The sequence below is a fragment of the Pteropus alecto genome, unplaced genomic scaffold (genome assembly GCF_000325575.1).
Source record: "Pteropus alecto unplaced genomic scaffold, ASM32557v1 scaffold113, whole genome shotgun sequence".
NCBI classification, from domain to species: Eukaryota; Metazoa; Chordata; class Mammalia; order Chiroptera; family Pteropodidae; genus Pteropus; species Pteropus alecto.
Window position 1 is genome coordinate 4,460,374 of NW_006433949.1, and position 20,254 is coordinate 4,480,627.

The 20,254-nt window shown below is 34.9% G+C and overlaps 2 protein-coding genes across 3 annotated transcripts in view; one reads left to right on the forward strand and one right to left on the reverse strand.

Annotated features, from left to right (window-relative positions):
* The window catches only part of TAOK3 (TAO kinase 3), a 143,872-nt gene that overhangs the window by 80,754 nt on the left and 42,864 nt on the right, over window positions 1-20,254 (reverse strand). For both annotated transcript variants that reach the window (XM_025044496.1, XM_006908598.3), the window contains exon 2: window positions 196-297. The gene's annotated coding sequence lies outside the window, so the exon portion shown is untranslated. The remainder of the gene's footprint in view (window positions 1-195; window positions 298-20,254) is intronic.
* Window positions 12,729-20,254, forward strand: part of SUDS3 (SDS3 homolog, SIN3A corepressor complex component) — an 86,615-nt gene continuing 79,089 nt past the window's right edge. Inside the window, exons 1-2 of the mRNA XM_015586780.2 lie at window positions 12,729-12,761; window positions 13,309-13,359. Coding sequence (XP_015442266.1) covers window positions 12,729-12,761; window positions 13,309-13,359 — 84 coding nt within the window. The remainder of the gene's footprint in view (window positions 12,762-13,308; window positions 13,360-20,254) is intronic.

Below are 20,254 nucleotides of genomic sequence, written 5' to 3' on the forward strand. Positions count from 1 at the left end.
AAAATAAAACAAAAATTTTTATATAAAAGAATATTTTATCTCAATTTTACTAATATTTTTACTTTTCCTTTTAATGTATTTTTCTTACAAGTATCACAAAATTAATTAAGGAAAAATTATATTTGTATATTCTGGTTGTACAAATTTGTTCCCATTTTATAGGAGAAAGCTAAGTCATGGATCTATGGACAATACCTTTTTGTGTATGGCACGAAATAGACTGTATTACTCAAATTCATTTTAGCAGCAATCTTTTTTCCTCTTTTGGAACTTCAGTCTTTTGTATTTATGGTACACCTATGGAAAGATAAGAATAAAATATATAATTATAGAGGCAAGATTAAGGAAGCAATAATTGATAACTTTTTAAATATTTACAAATGTAGTATTACAAAGTTAAAATTTTATCTTCATCTGTTTGTGGATGACAAACGTAAAAGGTAAAATTTTCACAACAGAGACACAGGCAACTTTTTCACGAGCAGTAACAGGGAAATTAATGTGTCATTAGATTTCAGAATCTATATTGAGGCTTCCACAGGTTTAAGTCCAGGAAAACTCAATATGAGGCTACCAGTAGACAGGACTAATCGGACAGCACACACTGATACTACTGATTGTGTGTCAGGAAGGCTTATATTTTGAATTGGTTTTCCAACAGGCATAATGATTTACATCGACTCATCTACCTTCCCTTTCCTAGGCTCGCCTATAACCTATCTCCTGCACTTTGGAATAATGATTATTCTTTATTATTTATTAAGGAAGTACATGTCCAATGTGGAAAATTTGGGAAATATATACTATGAAAAAAAATTCATAATCCTACCAAAGACAAACCCCATTAATAATCTGGCATACTCTTCTCCATGCACATATTTATTTCTTCATGCCCATATTTATTTTGTTATACAGCTGAGATCACATTTATACATATAATATCAGAGTTCATTTTTTAAATTTAACTCAACATTATAAGCATTTTTCCATGTCATCAAACACCATTCATGAAGATCATTTAATAGACTACTCAACGTATATGTTATGGAAGAGCCACAATTCATTCATAACCATTTCTCCACAGTTTGAAACCAAGGCTGTATTCAATCCTTTGTTGAACTATTAAAAATTATTACATTTTGAAGATCATGGTGCATATTATCCATCTATGTTTTAGGACTTTCTTTGGAATGTATTTCTAGAAGGAGAGTTGTTGGGTCAAAGAACATAACAATTAAAAACATATATATTAAAACAATTTTTAGATGCTTGACTAGCTTTGGAGATGAAGGCCTTTGGGGATCTGGGGTGGGGACTAGAAAAAAAGGTATCACCTTCCATTTTTACATTTTTCCTTCTGAGACTATCCCAATCTTCGCTTGTGTCTATACTTGTAAACCAGTCTTCTTCATTATTTTTGTTATTCCGTCTGGTTCCATCGAAATGCTTTAGATTAGTTGTACCTAAAACTTGCCTGAATTCAGCATCACGTTTTACCTAATAATCACCAACTAATCAATAAGTGTAATGTTTGCATGTCTACCCTGCTAATCTGACTGTAGCTTCAATGAACTAAAATATTCCTTATATTATATAAACACTAGTTGCAAAATTTCTAAGAAAGCAGTTTTAAATAAGGCATTTACTAACATCCTCATGTCCCTACTAATTTCAAATGCAAGAGACATTCATTTCTAGAAAATATTCTCATGCTACGAACAGGCGTGCTTAGTATTTTTCTTCTCTCTAAATATTTACTTGTTTTTACATCATTTTCTTAAAATCTGTACCTTCGCTATCTGCAGTGGCATGGCTCTATAAATGTTCTAAAACTCTTAAAGACTTCTAGGAATTAGACTTGCTCAGTTTTAACATTTTCTTTCCTGCTAGAATACTGCACGTGCTACTGAATCTGAAAGCTGTACTTAGGAGTTTATCCATTACCCCTAAAGGATGGTCTCAGTTTTCTCCCATTTCATCGCCTCCCTTCTTTCTTTATAAATATCTCTTAGATTCCATGAAACTGTCTTTTCTTGTTTTTCCAATTATTCCTCCTTTAGCTCTTCTTTTCTCTGATTTCTAAGTAAATGCATTCCTCTAAGTATTTGCCTGAAGCCCTCTGTGTGACTAAAAGCTGCTGTCCTAATTTCTGTCTATTTAATAGTTTCATGTAACACTTAAAACAGTAAACAGTGCTAAATTCCATGCTAAGCCCCAGTCCCATATTTTCAAATATCTATTTGGCTTCTCTCCTAAATGGCTCATATATACCTAACATTAACTTTGACTCTTCTCTTTCCTTTGTTCCAATTAATTCACAATTCTGCTTCACATATTTCTTTTTATGTGTTCCTCACTTTCCATTTCTGTAAGCATTCATTATATGTTTTCTATGTTTCTGCTCTTTCAGCCTCTAATCTGTCTTTTCTGGAATTCATTTTAAAAACACTATTACCATAATCATCTTCCTGAAGCACAGTTCAAATAACATCATATCTCTGCTCAAAATCCTTCAGTGTCTCCCTACTGCCTGCTTTACCTAACTAACATTCAAAGCTGGCCTCAAACCACTACTCTAACCTAAATTCTAAACTCTATAATCAGGACAAAATAAATTACTATACAGTTACATTTTCATACCTTTGTCTTTGCTTATGCTGTTGCCTCTGCCTAGAATATCCAAATCCCAACTACCCTCACAGTCTGTGAGTCCTTTTCTACAAGACTTACCATTTTCTCCCCTTGCTTCAGTTTTTAATATACATATATTAGTATATATGTATATTAATACATATATTAGTATATATGTATATTAATACATATATTAGTATATTAGAACTCATTTAACTAGATGACAAGTGCTTCTTCAAAGTAAGATACATGTCTAAATTCATGTTTGATTAATCATCGTAACTCATGGTACACGTCTTTTAAAAAACAGTTTTTATTGAGATATTCATATACCATTCAATTCATCCATTTAAAGAATACAATTCAATGAATGGTTTTTGTATATTCACAGATATGTCACCACCAGTCAATTTAGAACATTTTCATCACCACAAAAAGAAGCCCCACACCCTTTAGCTACCACCCCATCTCTCTCTCTCCATTCCTAAGCAACCACTAATCTACTTTCTGTCCCTATAGATTCCCCTGTTCTGGAAATTTCATATGAATGGTCTTATAGAATAACGCTGTTATAATCATTTGTATACAAGTTTTTGTATGGACATACATTTTCATATCTCTTGATTAAATAAATGCTTAGAACTGTTGGGCCCCATGGCATCTTTATATAGCAGACACTCTATAAAAATTTACTAAAATGTCCTTCCCTTTTCCATCCTCATTTTACCCTAAAAATTATCTTTAAATTTATCCTTCCTTCGAAATACGAACATGGATATTTTTCCTTCCAAGAAGATAGCATTTTAAGAATTAATCGAACATGAAATAATATGCATGAAATTATTTTTTCTCTCTTCCTTGACCTCCTGCAAACACAGGTATTACATTTATAGGGAGAACTTAGAACTCTGCCAAGAATGTAGTATTTCAGGTCTTATAGGTCCTTGAGCAAACTGAACAATCCAGCTAGCTTAGAGCAGAAGATTTCATCAGAGATGTGCATCTGAAATAATTTTCTTCATTCTTTATTCTAAGAAAGGGAAATCTTCCGACAATGATAATCAAGTAAATTATTTTTCACATTCTGACTTAATATAAGAAAGAACACTTGATAGAGAGTAGAAATATAAATATTTTTCATAATTTCCCTTTGTCCAGAATCTTTCAAAAAAAGTGCTTCAGGGAAGATCTTATTGCCTTAAAATGCTGTAATCATACTTCAACAATATACGCGGAGCCAACCAGTTTGCAAAATCCACAATATTTCAGCATTAGAAAATAAGAATCAGAATGTTTCATGTAGGAAAGAATTTTAAAGATCAGCCATTTCAACTTTTTTTTTTTAAACCGAATCTCAGAAAAGTTAAGTGTCAAATCACACCTATGTAGTAGCATTACCCAAAATTAAAATCCTGGTCTTCTGATTTCTCACTCCAAAAAACTTTCTTCTGAATCGAGGTGCCTAAGTCTGACTTCAAAACAGCACAAAGTTTTCTTTTTTTGCTATATTTTGAGGGTAATCAAGAAAATCAAGATTGGACTTCTGTGTCATTATTTGAGGGTAATCACGAAAATCAAGACTGGACTTCTGTGTCATTATTTCTCTGAAGGAATTCATAACATTTGACTATAAAGTAGTAGACTCAGTTCTTATGAGGACTTAATAGTAAACACATTTGGGGATCCGTATAACAAAAATAATTTTACGAAATTCCTACACAAAAGTAGGTACAGGGACTTAGAAGGGGCTAATGTAAATAAGGGGCTCTCAAACTTAAGCTTCACAGTAAATTAGCTTATGTAAATTCCTATTATTTCATTCATTATCTTGCTCCTAGACACAGCAAGTAAAATCTTCATTTTATAGCACTGGAAAATGCAGTATAAACAGGTAACAGGACTTTTTCAAAGCAAGACTATTCCATTGTCTTCTTTCCCCTAATCCCATAATACAACCTCCCATATAGACTTGAAGAGAACTGTCTTTAAAGAAAGAAACAGAACCGTTTTGGTTAGTTGTTGCTACTGTCTGCCAATGATATTTACTTGTTATTCTGAGACAAGAAATTCTTTTTATGGTACTTTCACTTTGAAAATAAAACTAGATGATAGTTGCTTTTTATGCCACTATGATCATATTGTCCATTGTGATCATATATTACAGCATCTAAGAACTGGAAAGGAACCTTAATGATCATTTAATTTTTAATTAGCAAATAATGCAGAAGAGGCTGGGTTTATTGATGATCATAATAATGATAACCTTTGGCCTACTCCTGGGTCAAGTGACATCAAATATTATGAAGAAGACTCTTCCAAGTCACCTTTTTAAGACTATGTGTGCTAAAAAGTAAAAGTATTATTTTCCCCCTCCCTTAAAAAAAAAAAAAAAAAGGATGTTTTGGTTGAGAGACAGATGGGATAGGAAAAGCTCCTTTGGATTTCTTAAATTTAACACTGCAAATTATTGTTCTTTCCCATACTCTGATATGAGGCTAGCAACTTGCTATCAATTAGGCAACAATTTTGGAGAAAATGGTACTTTATGTGAGTTAAGACTAGTACAAAAATAGTGCTGATTTGTCTATGCAAATTCTAAACTATTCTAATAGATTTGACCAGACTTTTGAACTCTTTACTTCTTGCTGTAACTTAATCATATGTGTGCATGAAAATTTTAAGTAATTGTAATATATAATGATTTACTCTTTAAAGCAGGGTTTCTTAAATTTGATTAATATGCAGATCCCTTATAAAAAATTCTCAGAGGTCCTAACATTTTCTTAATATTTAGTCATTTACTTTATTTATTCACATATTCATCCACTCAGCAAATATTTATTAAGTGCCTAATATATGTCTAGTACTGAACAAAGCTTTAGGTTCTTATCTACTCTCATAGAGCTTATATTCTAGTGGAGACACATAAATCTTGATATGTCAGGAACTAATAAATATTATGAAGAAAAATAAAATAAAGCAGGATCAGTAGTCAAGATAAATCTCTCTGAGAAGTTAATAGTTGAGCAGAGACCTGAAGGTTAAAGGAAGTGATAAGAGCAATAAAGGTGAAAGGAGAGTCTTTTGTTATTCGTAACAAACCCCTTTCAGCCACACCTGAGTTTATGTTAATGAACGACTTCCGGAAAGCTTCTAAGGATGGGGACTGGTTGCCAGGGGAACCAACCCAGATTAGAGGGTTGGAATTTTCAGCTCCATTTTGGAGGTAGAGTTCAGCCACCAAGGGTCAATGATTTAGTCAATCACGCCTATGTAATGAAGCCTCCATAAAAACTGAAAAGGATGGAGTCCTGAGAGCTTCTGGACTGATCAACACATCCACATGCCAGGAGCATGGTGGACTCCAGTTCCATGAGGACAGAAGCTCCTGTGCCCCGGACACTTCCAGACCTCACCCTATGTACCTCTTCAGCTGGCTATTCAGGATCCTTCATTCAGGATCCTTCATAATAAATGTTTCTCTGAGTTCTGTGAGCTGCTCTTGCACATTAATCAAACCTGAGGACGGGGTTGTGGGAACCTCCAATCTATACAGCTAGTTGGTAAGCAGCATAAATAACTACTTGCGAATGGTGTCTGAAGTGGGGGATGAGGAGCGCAATCTTGAGGGACTGAGCCTTTAACCTATGGGATCTGATGCTCCAAGTAGATGGTCAGAATTGAGTTGTTTGGTAGTGTCAGATAACACATCCAAACAGGATGTGTTATCTGACACTATCTCACAGAATGGACCGGAAAGCTCAGTAAATGAGCAGGCCTCTAGAAGGGCAAAGGCACAATCAAGATCACACCATAGTAACTGTCTGCTGATGCCATTGCCATTTGCTTCTGTTATACCGACTCTCAGCTCCTCGCAACTGCCACAAATCATCTCTGTTGTGCCCTGAGATCCTGGGTGGGAGCATCTGATTGACCAAAGTCACAAGCCAACTGCCAGGTAACTGAGAAAGTAATATCTACCTGCACTTCGTACCCATAGCACCCATTGTCACCCTTCCATCCAAAGCAGAACAATGTTCAAGCAATGGCAACCCACACTCTAAGTACCCACTTATTAATGATCAAGACCCACATCACAGCTCAGAAGATAATGACAAACTTGGATTCAGAGTGTTCTAGTTTCTAATTTTGTCTCCTTAATCAATTCTCTCTAACCTGAATAAGTTTTATTTAAGTTTCTTCTGTATCTAAAAAATCTTATACACGTCTCATGAGTTTAATAAGAGGTTTAATAAGAGGTTTAATAATGACCCTGAAGCAGTGCTCGACTATTCATTCATTCATTCATTCATTCATTCAATATTTACCGGATACCTGTTATGCTTAAGACATCATGCTACTGAAAAATATGTAATACAGATATGCGCTCACCAGACACTCATTATCTAGAATAAGTGAGTGTTGCAAGTACTATAGAAGTTCAAAAGAGGGAGAGAGAAAACTTATAACTCTCTGAGGTTGAGAATGAACAGGCGATTGATAGTTTCGTGGAAAAAATAGCTTTTGGATTGCTTTGTACAGAATATGTTGAATTTTTGTAGGAAATGGTATGAGCAAATGATTGAAGTTTGCAGCATATTTGGAAATGGCGAGTCACTAAAGTGATGGTTCTGCAGGTTAGGGACAGGATTCTTTGGAAACAAAGCAGGAAGAGTCTATTGGGTCCAGGTAGTCAAAGAGCTTGAACACCATGCAAAGGATTTAAAGCTTTTTTCTGTAAATGATGAAAACAGATTAAATTAGAATCAGACTTCAAGAACAATACTCTAACCTGCAGTCCCCAACTTTTTTGGCACCAGGGACTGGTTTCGTGGAAGACAATTATTCCACAGACTGGGGTTGGGGAGGGGGGATGGTGTGGGGATAATTCAAGCACATTACATTTATTGGCACTTTATTTCTATTATTATTACACTGTAATGTATAATGAAATAATTATATAACTCATCATAATGCAGAATCAAATGCCATTAGATGCAGGTGTACAACTGAAATCCATCAACTCACTTGCCACTATAAAGCCTGCCACCGGATGCACCTTAATTGTCTTTTGCTGCTCACTGATAGGGTTTTGATATGAGTCTGCAAGCAATTGATTTATTATGGTTTCTGTGCAGTCCAACCTCTCTGCTAAACTTAACCTGTATTTGCAGCTTCTCCCCAGCGCTAGCATTACCGCCTCAGCTCCACCTCAGATCACCAGGTATTAGATTCTCATAAGGAGCATGCAACCTAGATCCCTTGCATGTGCAGTTCACAATAGGGTTCACACTTAATAAATAATACTGTATTATCTATTTGAAAGTTGCTAAGAGAATAAATCTTAAAAGTTCTCATCATAAGAAAAAAATTTGTAACTGTATGGTAATGGATTAATTAGACTTATTGTGATGACCATTTAACAATATACACAAATATTGAATCATTATGTTGAACACCTGAAATGAATATAATGTTATATGTCAATTATATCTCAACAAGAAAAAAAGAATAATACTCTAGCTATCTGGCAGTAATATACAGTCTGGGCTGGAAATATTTTGTTTAAAAACATTATGTACACATCATAAAAAAAGAATTAGAAGAATATAGACCAAAACGCTAATATTATCTTTGGGTATTGCAAATATAGGCAGTTTCTGCTTTCTTTTTGTCTTTCTGTATTTTCTACATTTTCTCTGCTGAACATATATCACTTTGTAATGAAAAAAATAGGTTAAAATATTTTTAAAAGATTGAATTGGAATAGAAGGCAATTAGAGCAGGGAGGTCAGGTTATGGCTAACCAATAAGAACGACAGTCTTATTCTAGAATGTTGGCAATACTATGGGTTCATGAATTTGGATGCAAGAATAACACATTAATAATATGGTAGAGAGTCAGCCATTGACTGGCTGTATGGCCTGGAAAACACACAGGAGTCAAAGTTAGCTCCGAGGCTCTTAGGAACAAGTGACAGGGAAGACAATTATTCTATGAACGAAAAATAGGGAATTTAGTAGGAGGAATAAGTTTAATGGGAGAAAGATGAATGTTTTCTAGCCAAACTGACTTTGAAGTAGTGCCAGGTGGGCATCCAGGTACAGATGTATAGCAAGTAGAAAGAAATGGAGGTTGGCATTCAGGGAAAATGATAGAGTTAGAATTTTAGATCTATAATTACTTGTATAAGGTAAATAAGAAACTCAAGAAGCGACTATGGTAACTCAGGCAAAGATTGCAGAGAGATGACAAAATTGAAGATAAAATCTTGGTGAAATATTCCAAAGTTGAATTTTTAGTGAATGCAAGGTTAACGGTAGGAGCTATATTGTATTTCTATAATTAAGCATTCACTCCACTTTATATATAATCAAAAGGTTAAAAGGACTTCCCTAAATCTAACAAATTGAGACAAACAGAAAAATACTATCAGAAATAAAATTTAGATTTTTATATGACTGGTTTTTGCTTCATGTTAATTATTAAACAAGAAAATGTCCCTTGTCTTTCTGTCTTTGGAAATGTATTTTCAAAAAATATGTGCACTACAGAAATAAAATGAACCAGCTGACTTTTTTTTCCCCTGGTCTTGGGGCTAGTCAAGACAATTTCTAAGTTCTATTTCAACCCTAAAAGTCTAATTCTGGCATGGTGCTCGGTTTTAAAATCTTTTATTCAGATTCACACATACAAAAATGTCCTGTATCCATACAATACAACTAAAATTCCCAGCAATTTTCACTTTAATTGTCCTAAAGTCAAATGAGAAAAACCCAAGATATAAACATCTTTAGCCTCTACAAATTTTACCTGCCACTGATCTCCAAATACATGAAGGCACTGTGAAAGCCCTGTATTTATAACTTTTGACTCCCTGCTACAGGATTACAATGCCAGAGACTGGAGATAATAGAACATACAGAAATAAGAGCTTTGAAAATAAACCTTCTTACAGCTAATGAAGGATTATCTGGCATGCAATTTTTCTAAAATATCACAGCTATTAGCAAGTTCTTTTTTTGTTGTTTGTATGAGACTATTTCTCTCTGGTCTCCACTTTGTTGTCCTGAAAATAAAAATGTTCCTTAAGCACAATCAGAGTTAAGAACCCCAAAACTTCAAAATTAAATTGTAAATATTTAAATTTATATTTACTTCTTTGCAAAAGTGTCTTCTTGATCTCTATGATCTGAATTATGTCCCCCTAAAATTCAGATTTTGAAATTCTAACTCCCAATGTGACTGTTCTGGAGAGAGGTTAAATGAGGTTGTGAAAGGTGGAACCTAATTCGATAGGATTAGTGACTTTACAAGAAGAGAAAAAGAGAAAAAAATCTTTCTCGCTCCCTCACCTAATGCATGGAAGGATAAAAGATCATGTGAGCACAACTGCAGAAGGTAGCTATTCTGCAAGCCAGGAAGAGAGACCTCACCAAAAACCTAATAAGTTAGCATCTTGATCTTGGACTTCCCAGTCTCCAGAACTGTGAGAAAATACCTTTCTGTGTTTAAGCCATCCAGTCTGTGATATTTTGTTACAGCCGACTAAGGAGACTAAGATAGCCTCCTCAAGAAATTTTTGGACTAAGATTTGGACAATTTCAAATGGTTCTAAATTAGTAGTCAAAATGTATTCTTTTTCAGGTAGCTAGAAAAACTGATCCTTTGATAATCTTTTTCCTTTCAAAAATATATCTTGACAATTCAAAGAATTGGGTAGAAATAAAATTCTAAGAAATAGAAGAAAAATGTTATCATTATTTCATTAGTCTTTACCCAATAACTTTAAAAACACACACAAATAAAGTAATTAGAGTACACGTACTTAAGTGTAAAATCTTGACCTAAAATCTGTTTCTAAAGACTCTTGACATTTATTTGACCTTTCAACAATACCACCTCTGAATTTGAACCTCAAATGTTTAAGTTCCACAAGATATAGGTGATTACAAGTACTTTCTTGTTCAGGTGTTTAAAGTAATTTCTCTATCCTTGAGTGATTTACTTTAAATTTAGAAGCTGAATGAACACTAACAGCTCTCTATAATACCACCTGATTAAAAAAGAAAACTCTTTAAAGCTGTTTATGAATGGAATCCATCCTCTAAACTACTGCCAACATTATCAACCTGAAAGTGAAATCTGACCAGCCATTCTCTAGCTTAAAACTCTTTAATCCCACCAGGTACAGAATATAATATCCACACTCCTTGTAGATAGGTGGCAAATGAAATCCTCTGTGATCTGCTCCTAGTCTGTTCTTGAACCCTGACCTTAGGAAAACTGGGGCCTTATATTGGAAGCCCCAGCTATCACAAACTACTTCCTTGGGATATCAAGAAGCACCTGTTGGCAATTCCTTTTTATTCCTTCCTCCTAGATAACTGGAATTTGTTCAAGAATTTATTTAGATAGTACTACTTCAGGGAAACTTTTCTCTGAAACTGGGTAGGTACCTTCCTTTACGTCCCATAGAAGGATGCTGTAAACAGTTTTTTTTTTCTTTCTTTTTAGTTGGAAACATACATCTTTTAATTAGAGTGACACTCATGAGATATAAACATTTCTTATATACAGAATACAAACACAAGATTTAGCTTGTCTTATGTAAATGTCTCCCTGTTAGGACCATATGCCTCTAGAGAACAGGGATCATTTTTATATTACCAGTGCCTAACATAATGGCAGATAGGGCGAGCATCCATATATGTTGACAGAATACATGTTGGAGCAGTGTATTCCCATTGAAAGTTGCCTTACACTGTTTCAGCACTTCTCTGTCACAGGGACTGCCTTTTACAAAAGTATATGAATCTACATCTTCTAGCTAATACACCAATAAACACAAGAAATCAATATTAAACTGCTTTAAAAAAGTAAACAGTTCTATAATGAACAGCTTGGGATATCTCCAAGTTCTTAAATTAACTTCGAGGGGTAGAGAAATTGTAAAAGGAACTTAATTAGTATTCAAAAGAATATTAGCAATACATAGTAAAGTTTTTATTCTTAAGGTGTTTAAAATATAGGGGAGATGAGCTCCTGAATCTTGCTTCCAACCTCTTCCATATATGGCCCACTTTATTTGTCACTTTATTTGTACTCTTATTATACATACTAATATCAGATATAGATATGTCATTATAATATACAACATTATAATACATTAAATTATTATATATAACTAATAACGGATACAGATGATATATATATATATCTGATATTAAGTTTATGCGAACATATTTGGTTCCTCAACTGGAAAGTTTCCTGATCTTTTCCTCCATATGGAAGTGATCCTTTTCTTCTGCTCTTTACCAGCACAGTATGATTATTAAATATATGAATTTAGAGAGGTTGACTTGAGTTGCAGTTTCAACTTAATTTGTAATTCATTTCACAAATATTTATTTAGTGCCTGCTATACACCACTCTAAGCACTTTGGGAAACAAAAAGCCCTAGTCATTTGGAGAAACAAAAAAGAAACTTCCATATTCTGTGGTGCTGAATTTTAGTGGCAAGAAAGACAATTAACCATGAACACAATAAAGTTAATTAGTATATTAAAAGAATGATGAGTACTTTAGGGGGAAAAAGAAAAGAGTAGGATGGGGATCAGGAATGTCAGGGGTGTGGCGTCAAGTTGCAATTTTAAACAGGGTCATCAGAATAGACCTGCTCACTGAGAAGGTGATATTTGAACCTTCTCAAATTTGGAAGGAGATGTGGGAGGTTCCAATACTTGGGGTAAGATTTTTCCGGGCAGAGGGAAGAGCTAGTGCCAAGACCCTAGTGGAGGAGTGTGAGGGAGGATTATGTGGCTGGAGCAGAGTGAGCAAAAGGTGAATAGTAGAAGATAAGACCAGAACAGAAAAAAGAGGGGTGGGGCAGGTCATATAGGACCTTAGAGCCGATTGTAAGGACTGTAGTTTTTACTCCCTCTAAGTGAGAGGAAGCCATTGTAGAGTTTTGAGGAGAGAAGCATCACGATCTGACTTATGTTTTAAGGGATAACTCTGTTGAGAGTAAACTAAAGGGCAAGGTAAAAGCAGGGAGTCCAATCACAGGCTATTATAATAACCCAGGTGAAATACGATGGCGTATTTCAAAGAGATAACAGTGGAGGTGGTAAGAATTGATTTTATGTGTATATATGCATTGCTTTTATTGATGTATAACTTATATAATAAATTGTATCCATATAAAATGTACAATCTGATGAGTTTTGTCAGATGGATATGCTTGCAAAACCATCATCACAATCCAGGAACATCTCCATCTTTCAAAAATTTCCTTTTGCTCCTTTGTGGTAAGTCTCTTCCTCCAACTCTAGCCCCCTAAGCAAACACTGATCTGCTCTCTATCGCTATAGATCAGTTGACATTTTTTTAGAGTTTCATATAAATATTGTATATATTCTTTTGTATCTAGCTTTTTGTCACTCTGTCTTATGACTTTGAGATTCACCCATGTTGTTGTATGATAGGTACAAGATTTGTGAATGGACCGGATTATGGATATAAGAGAAAAACAGTAGTTTAGGATGATTTCAAGATTTTTGGTCAGAGCAAACTGGAGAAATGGAGATGCCATCCACTGAGAAGGCAAGTGGTCAGGAGGAAAAGGCTCGAAAAAGATAATCAGGAATTAGGCTTTTCATATTTTGATCATCTAGGTGGAGACACTGAGTCATATGCTGGATATAGATCTAGAGTTCGGAAGTGAGGTATGAAAGAGAGACTTAAATTCGGGAATTGTCAGCATATTGTTAATTGTAGTGAAGTCACGGTACCACATTAGATCGCCAAGGGTATGAGATGAATAAAGAAAAGACCGAGGTCTAAGCCCTGGGAAACTCCGACTTCAGAGACTGGGGAGAAGAGGAAAAAGCCTCAAAGGAGACTGAGAAGGAATGTCCAGGAAAATAAAAAGAAGGGTGTGGTATCCTGAAAGTCAAATGTAAAGTTTCAAAAAGGCAGGAGTGATAACTGTGTCAAACGCTGCCAATTGGTCAAATAAGAGATAAAAATTGACCACGAGATATAGCAACACAGAGGACACCGCTGACTTTGACAAGGGGCAAATCTGGTGGAATGGTAGTGACACAAGCTTGCCTGGGTAGGCGCAGGAGCAACTGGGAGGAAAGGAGTTGGGGGCAGCAAGTACAGACAATGCTTAGGGAGTTTCCCTGAGAAAGGGAGCAATGAAATGGAGACGTAGCTGGGAGGGAGAGTGGGGTTAAAAGAAGTATTTGTTCATGTTTTTAAGATGGGAGAAATAAGAACTTGGTAATGATCCAGGAGGAGGAAGAATTCGTGTTGTAGGAGAGAAAGGGGAATTGCTGAAGTTATATTTTTGAGTGGACCAAAGAAGGTGGGATCTAGTATATTAGTAAAGAAATTAGCTTTAGATAGGAGCCTCCAGAGTGACCAATTAATTTACTTGCTTTGCTTTTCAGCAAGTTACTTAATCCTTTTAAACTTTAGTTTCCTTATCTGACAATGAAGATACAAGAAGATAAAGGGTTTGGATTTAAGAAGACTCTACTTAGGATTTTTCTGTGAAAATGATCCACATTCAGGAGAAAAAATGTACCAAATTTTGAATTTTGATCTTTTCCCAGGCTAGTGATATTTGGTAAGATACTCTCATGATGCTGGGCAGTGGCATTGAGCCATAGTTCTCAGTAAGCTATGTGATTACAAGGGTAAACAATCCATACTCTACAGTGTATTAATTGTATTAGACAGTTTTGTCCAACAATAGGTTAGGGTAAGTATTCCGAGCACCTGTAAGGCTAGGCTAAGTTGTCATATTCTGTAGGTTAGGTATGTTAAATATGTTTTTGACTTACAATATTTCCAATTTATGGTGGGTTTATCAAGATGTAACCCCATTGCAAGTCAAGGTGCATCTGTAGCTCTTTTAGAGTTTTCCAGAAGATTAAACAAGAAAACATGTCTGACCCTTGGTAGATGTTATATGTTGGCTATCTTCTCTTACCTCTCTTTATTTATAACATTTAAAAAATAAAACTAACCATATTTTATCTTGTGTAATAATTTTAAAAGTATCACATTTTTCTTCTCTTTTCAATTATAAACTTCTCAAAGGCAGGAATGATGTTTTGGTTTTTTTACTCCTAGCACAAAGGTCTTGATTGAAACAGGTTTTTAGTAAATATTCTTTGAATTTATTTCAACAATGTAGAAAGCAAACTTTATGGCATATACAAATCACCAACACTGTAAATAAATTTGTCCAGTCCTCTGGTTAGTCTGGTTAGTCAATCTTTAAAAAAAAAAAATCTCTGCCCACTTTTGATAAACATAAAAATCTTGTGTCCTCTTTTTAAATGACTTAGAATTTCAAAATACCTCACCTACACCCATTCTGAGTACTATATTTTATCTCCAGCGTTAGGAATCACTTTCTAGTATAAAAAATGGGAGGAATGGGCATCATATGATTAGAGTAGGCAGCAGCGAATACATAATTTTCATGTTCCAATTGTTTCAGATCCCCTAGAATGCCCTGGTATGATATGTGATATATTGGCAAATGACCAGATCATATGTGTGTGTGCACATGCGTGTGCACATATGTGTGTGTGTTAGATGCTGCAAGGAAACGAGAGAGAAAATGATAAAAGCAAAACATGGTAAAAGCTTAAAATTTGGTGGATCTAGGTAAAAAGTATGAGTCTTTTTTGAATTCTTATAACTTTTCTGTATGTTTGGAAAAAAAGAAATGAAATGGGAAAAACAGCAGTCACCTCTCTTTAAGCAGTTTACTTAAATAGTGGTTGACTTTGACAGTCTAATGCCTTAGGCCATCCATTTAACCTCTATACCTCAGTTTATTTTCCTGTAGAATAGGTGACATTTTACTGTCTTCACAGTTAAGGTATATAACATTTCATTGTTCTATATGCATTTTAAAACTTTTTAAAATGGAAAAGTACTGATCATAAATAAAAAAAGAGGCTATGTGGCAGGCCTGACAAGCTTAGTGACCAAAAGTGACCATACCTGATAATCCAATCATAAATTCTTAACTGGGCAGGTCATGGTGGGTAGTCAAGCCCCAGGTCTATAGCTTCCTTAGTAAAAGGTTAATCTTTATCTTAATAGAGTCCTATCCATTGTTCCTGTGCATCTAAGTGAACAAACCTTTAAAATACCAGAGTAATCTTTTCCAGACCCTTCAGAGGCGTAAACACCCTTCACTGTCACCTCACTAACCACCCTCATCTTAGAAGAGAGCAGGTGTACCCAAACTCCTCATTGTTATCTTGTTGTCTGCAAATGATCTCTTTTGACTGTAAATGTTAATTAACTGCTAATTATCCTGCACTCATCAATGTAAAAGAAGTATGTATCTCTCCATTTTACTTTTTATTCAATCACAGAGATTTCCTCCCTTTTGCTTTCTCCTGCCTCCTTAATCCAATGGATTTCATGTAACCTTCCTCATATTTTCTCACTTAATTCTAAATGTGAGAAAGGAATGCCAAACTGCCATTCTCAGGAGCATTTTCTTAATCCATTGCGATCTTGCTTCAGCCATAGCCTCAGTTTGACTCAAATAAACTCTTATAAAATTTTTCTGTAGGTTTGGATGTACCTTAGTCGAAAATACCTAAAAATTTTAAAAGAATGAATGTTTTAAACCACATTTAGCTTACTACATCTAGAGCGGCTATTATAAACTTAATAATGTAGATAGGAAGAATTGGGTAATTATATATGAATATGAATTTTAAACAACTGCAATAGAGGAAGGAAATTTGACCAATGAATAAAGTCACTGTCCTGTTGGCTAGTATGCTGTTTTGGAAAATAACCACCTATTTGACTGCATATGGGTAGGATAAGCACTGTTTCCTATATAAATGTCTAACCACTATGCTGTACACCTGAAACATAAAATAATACTGAATGTCAACTCCACTTGAAAAAAATTTTTTTAATGTTTAAAAGGTAAATAAATAACCTCTAGTGTTTTACAGCTATCTTGAGATCAGAATATAGCACCTATTTAATAAAAAGATAATAGCTGATAATGGCAAATTGAAAAAGCTCAAAATGTGTTTTGAGATGTCTTTTTAAAGGTCGGTCTCAGGTAATTTAGGTTTCTCACAATTTTGTGAACTATTATTAACAGAGGTCTATTTGTGTTCAGTTTAAATTAATAAAGGTTATTTTTTATTTTAAATTTAAATGTTTATTCTTTATAATTGACAACTAAGGAAAAAAAAACAGTTACATTATAAACATATTCTCACAAGTCTCTGTTGCAGGAGTCAAGCTGTTTTGATAGAGCTCAATTTGGGGGCAGTGGGTACTTTTGCTTTCTTTTCCATCCATCCCTTAACCCTGTAATTAAAGCCTAATAAGTACAAATCAAGTAAGATTACTGAGCTAGAGCCATTTCACGAGGGTATGAATTGCTTCGTGCTAGTTCTAGAATATCAGCTGGAAAACATCATCAAAGGAAATCAAGGCAATTCCTTTGCTGATAAGGACATTGGAAAGACTCTCTTTAGAACTAGAAACAGCAAGCTCAGTAATGCAAATGCCCTCCTGTTCATCTGAACTACAACAATCTCCCCATTTACTATTTAGCAAAGATTGAAAGAGCAGGACCAAAAGCTCTAAAGATGGAAGGTGTAAAAGGAAGTCTCTCTTCTGCTCAGCACTTTGGCAGGCATGATACTGAATTTGCATTTGTCTGACTGGTAACTTTCAAAAGTCTGAGAAAGTAAATGTGAGCTGAATAGCAAAGCGATAAAAGAGATAATTCTGAGAGACTGTGTGTTTGTGCAGGGATAGAGGGTGGGGGTGGGGCGGGGTGGAGAGGATTGAGTACCAAAGAGGTGAGGATTAAGCATAGTGAACATAACTCACAAACCCGACTCCCCTAAGTAAGATGAATTCAGAGCAAGTTTTCTAAATAATCTCACCATATTAAATATACGCACACTGAAAAATCTTTAGTATAATGAAGCAAACTGTTCTTTTCTTTGTGAATTCTATTTATATGTGTCCATGGTCTAATTGTTTCCTCATTCTCTGCTCATCTTTCTCCTTTCTTAGGACCCTCCCTTCCTCTTTTTTTTTTAGCCTCCCTCATACAGCCAGAAGCAACCAAAACCAGTTTCCTTCCATTAATGATGTTTTAGTCCATTTTACATTTTTGTGCCCACTCCACTACTAGTCACACCTGCCTGGGTTTCCTTGGTGCTTGATAAATGTTAGATAGTATAATGCCACAAGTAAATGGAAATGTCACCATCAGGAAGGCTTGATTACAGTGGTAAAGAAGTGGAAACATCAAAGCAAAACAGCTGATGGAAGCTAAAAAAAAAAAAATCCTACCACTTAGCAAAGCACCTGGTACAAAGGAAACTCGATAATAAAAGTTTGCTTAAGTGTTTAGTTGAAATTTTAAGGACCTTTCCCACTACGAGCAATCTAGTACTTTATAGCTAGACTCCTTCTCAAAGCTAGAAGAATTCATGAATGGTGGTGATTCAGCAGATACTTTTATTTTTTCATTTAAATTTGCAGTTATTAAAGCCTGAAGTTGTGGTCGGAATATTGAGTTCAAAGCATAACAAGAATGAGTTCATTAAAAGAAAGGCTGAAGATGATCGTCTTATGTTCATATTTTTCTTCTCAGATTATCTATACCCCTTTAACTCATACATCACTTATGAACAAAATGTAAATTCTAAGTGCTCCTTTAGAATATTTGTGTGCTTTCAGATATTTTTCTAATAGCTGTCTTTTGTCATATTCTGTCCCTATTCACTTATCTCTAAGTGAGGAAAATAAAACAAAGCATACCTTTTTTTTTTTTTTGCACAGATCAAGGAAAAAACTACAGTGACCTGTGCTATTCTCAATATGTTTATCACAATCACACTCTGTTGGAGGGGACAGAAGGCAGAGAAGAATGTTAGCAAGAGGAAAAAATAGGTTGAGAGTCCCGGGTCTCATAATGAATGACAGTGCAGGTTTTGTCACTGTCTTATCTTTATTGCCAACTGCTAAAGGCAGTTTAGCATGTTAGTTAAGAACATTAATCATGATGCAAGATAACCTGTGTTTGACTTGCGCTTCTGCCTCGGACTCACAGTATTGGTCAAGTGACTGAACTTCTCTATGCTTCGATATTTTCATGAGTAAACAGGGATCATAAAAATACCCATACCTTATAGGTTGGTATAAGGATTACATGAGATATTTCAGGTAGAAGACTGTCACATATTAAATCGCAATAAATTTGTTAGCTATTATTGCTAATACAAATAAATGACAATTGCTGTTTTCTATGTATATTGATACTCCTATAAATGGCATGTTCTTAAAGAGACAAGGATACCTTTCTAATTCCTCAAAGTATCTCTTATATTAAGTATTTCATATGTTATAGCCCATTCTTGAAGAACATAATCCAATATTTACTTTCAGAAAGATGGCTTGCCAAGATGCAGACGCTTTGTATTGGGTAAATCCAAAATGAAGAAAGAATGCTGCAGTAGATCTTGCCTGTTGGTTACCTACCTAACAGCCATTTCCTCCCATTTTTCTGCTGACAGAACAATTTTCTTCCCTGTGATACAGGATGAGCCTTAACAGGTATAAATTAGTTATGGTAATCTTAATTGTCATTGTCAGTAATTGACCTAGGGGTAAGCATGTGACTCACTTCTGCCCAACCTCAGGTGATATCCACAGAAGGCTTCTGAATAAGCACCTAGCAAAAACAAAATCTTCCCTATCTATAGGAAGAATTGGTAAGTTAGCAGTATTTGTCATTTATTCAGTATGTAAGGTTTTGGAAAAATAGTTTCAAATGAGTATAAACTTTCCAACAACTCTCATTAGTTTTTTCACATTTCTAAAATGACGGGGGACAATAAGTAAGTTATTAACTAAAAGGAATTAATAAAGACACTTCTCAGATTGACTTTTCCACCTGTAGTAGATACATGTAAGGATGAGTCATGTATTTGTGTATCCCTTGGGAATAATACTGTATTATTCGATGTGAGTTAAGATAAGAAAATGGAAAGAAGAAAGACATTAAAGATGGTTCCAAGTCTGAGTGATGAGGATGATGAGACTGTCAGTGACTAAATCACTAAGAAGGAACGCAATTTGAGGTAATACTGATGAGGTCTGTTTTACACAGGTTGAATTCAACATGATAGCAAGATAGCCTGGTGCAGGCAGTTGGAGAAATGGGATAGAATGTCAATTCTTAAAGGCGTTGATTTCAGTGTCACTAGCATACAAGTGCCAACTGAAATCCAGAGAATGGAAAGACTCTATGAGGGAGAGAAGAGCACAAAGAAAGAGCAGAGAGCTAATATGCGTCCTGTAGAAGAATCTCGATTAGTTTAATTTGTGGCTTCACCATGTCCTAGCTGATTGTGTGAGCCTGATAATTCATTTAAGAGTTCGAGGTCTCATTTTCCTCATCTGTAAAAGAAATAAGAATAACTGCCATATCGAGTGGTTGTGAGAAATAACTGACATAATGAACATAAAGCCTTTAGCACAATGACAATGTATAAGTTCTTAAGCATATGTTTGAGGTCAAAAAGAGGA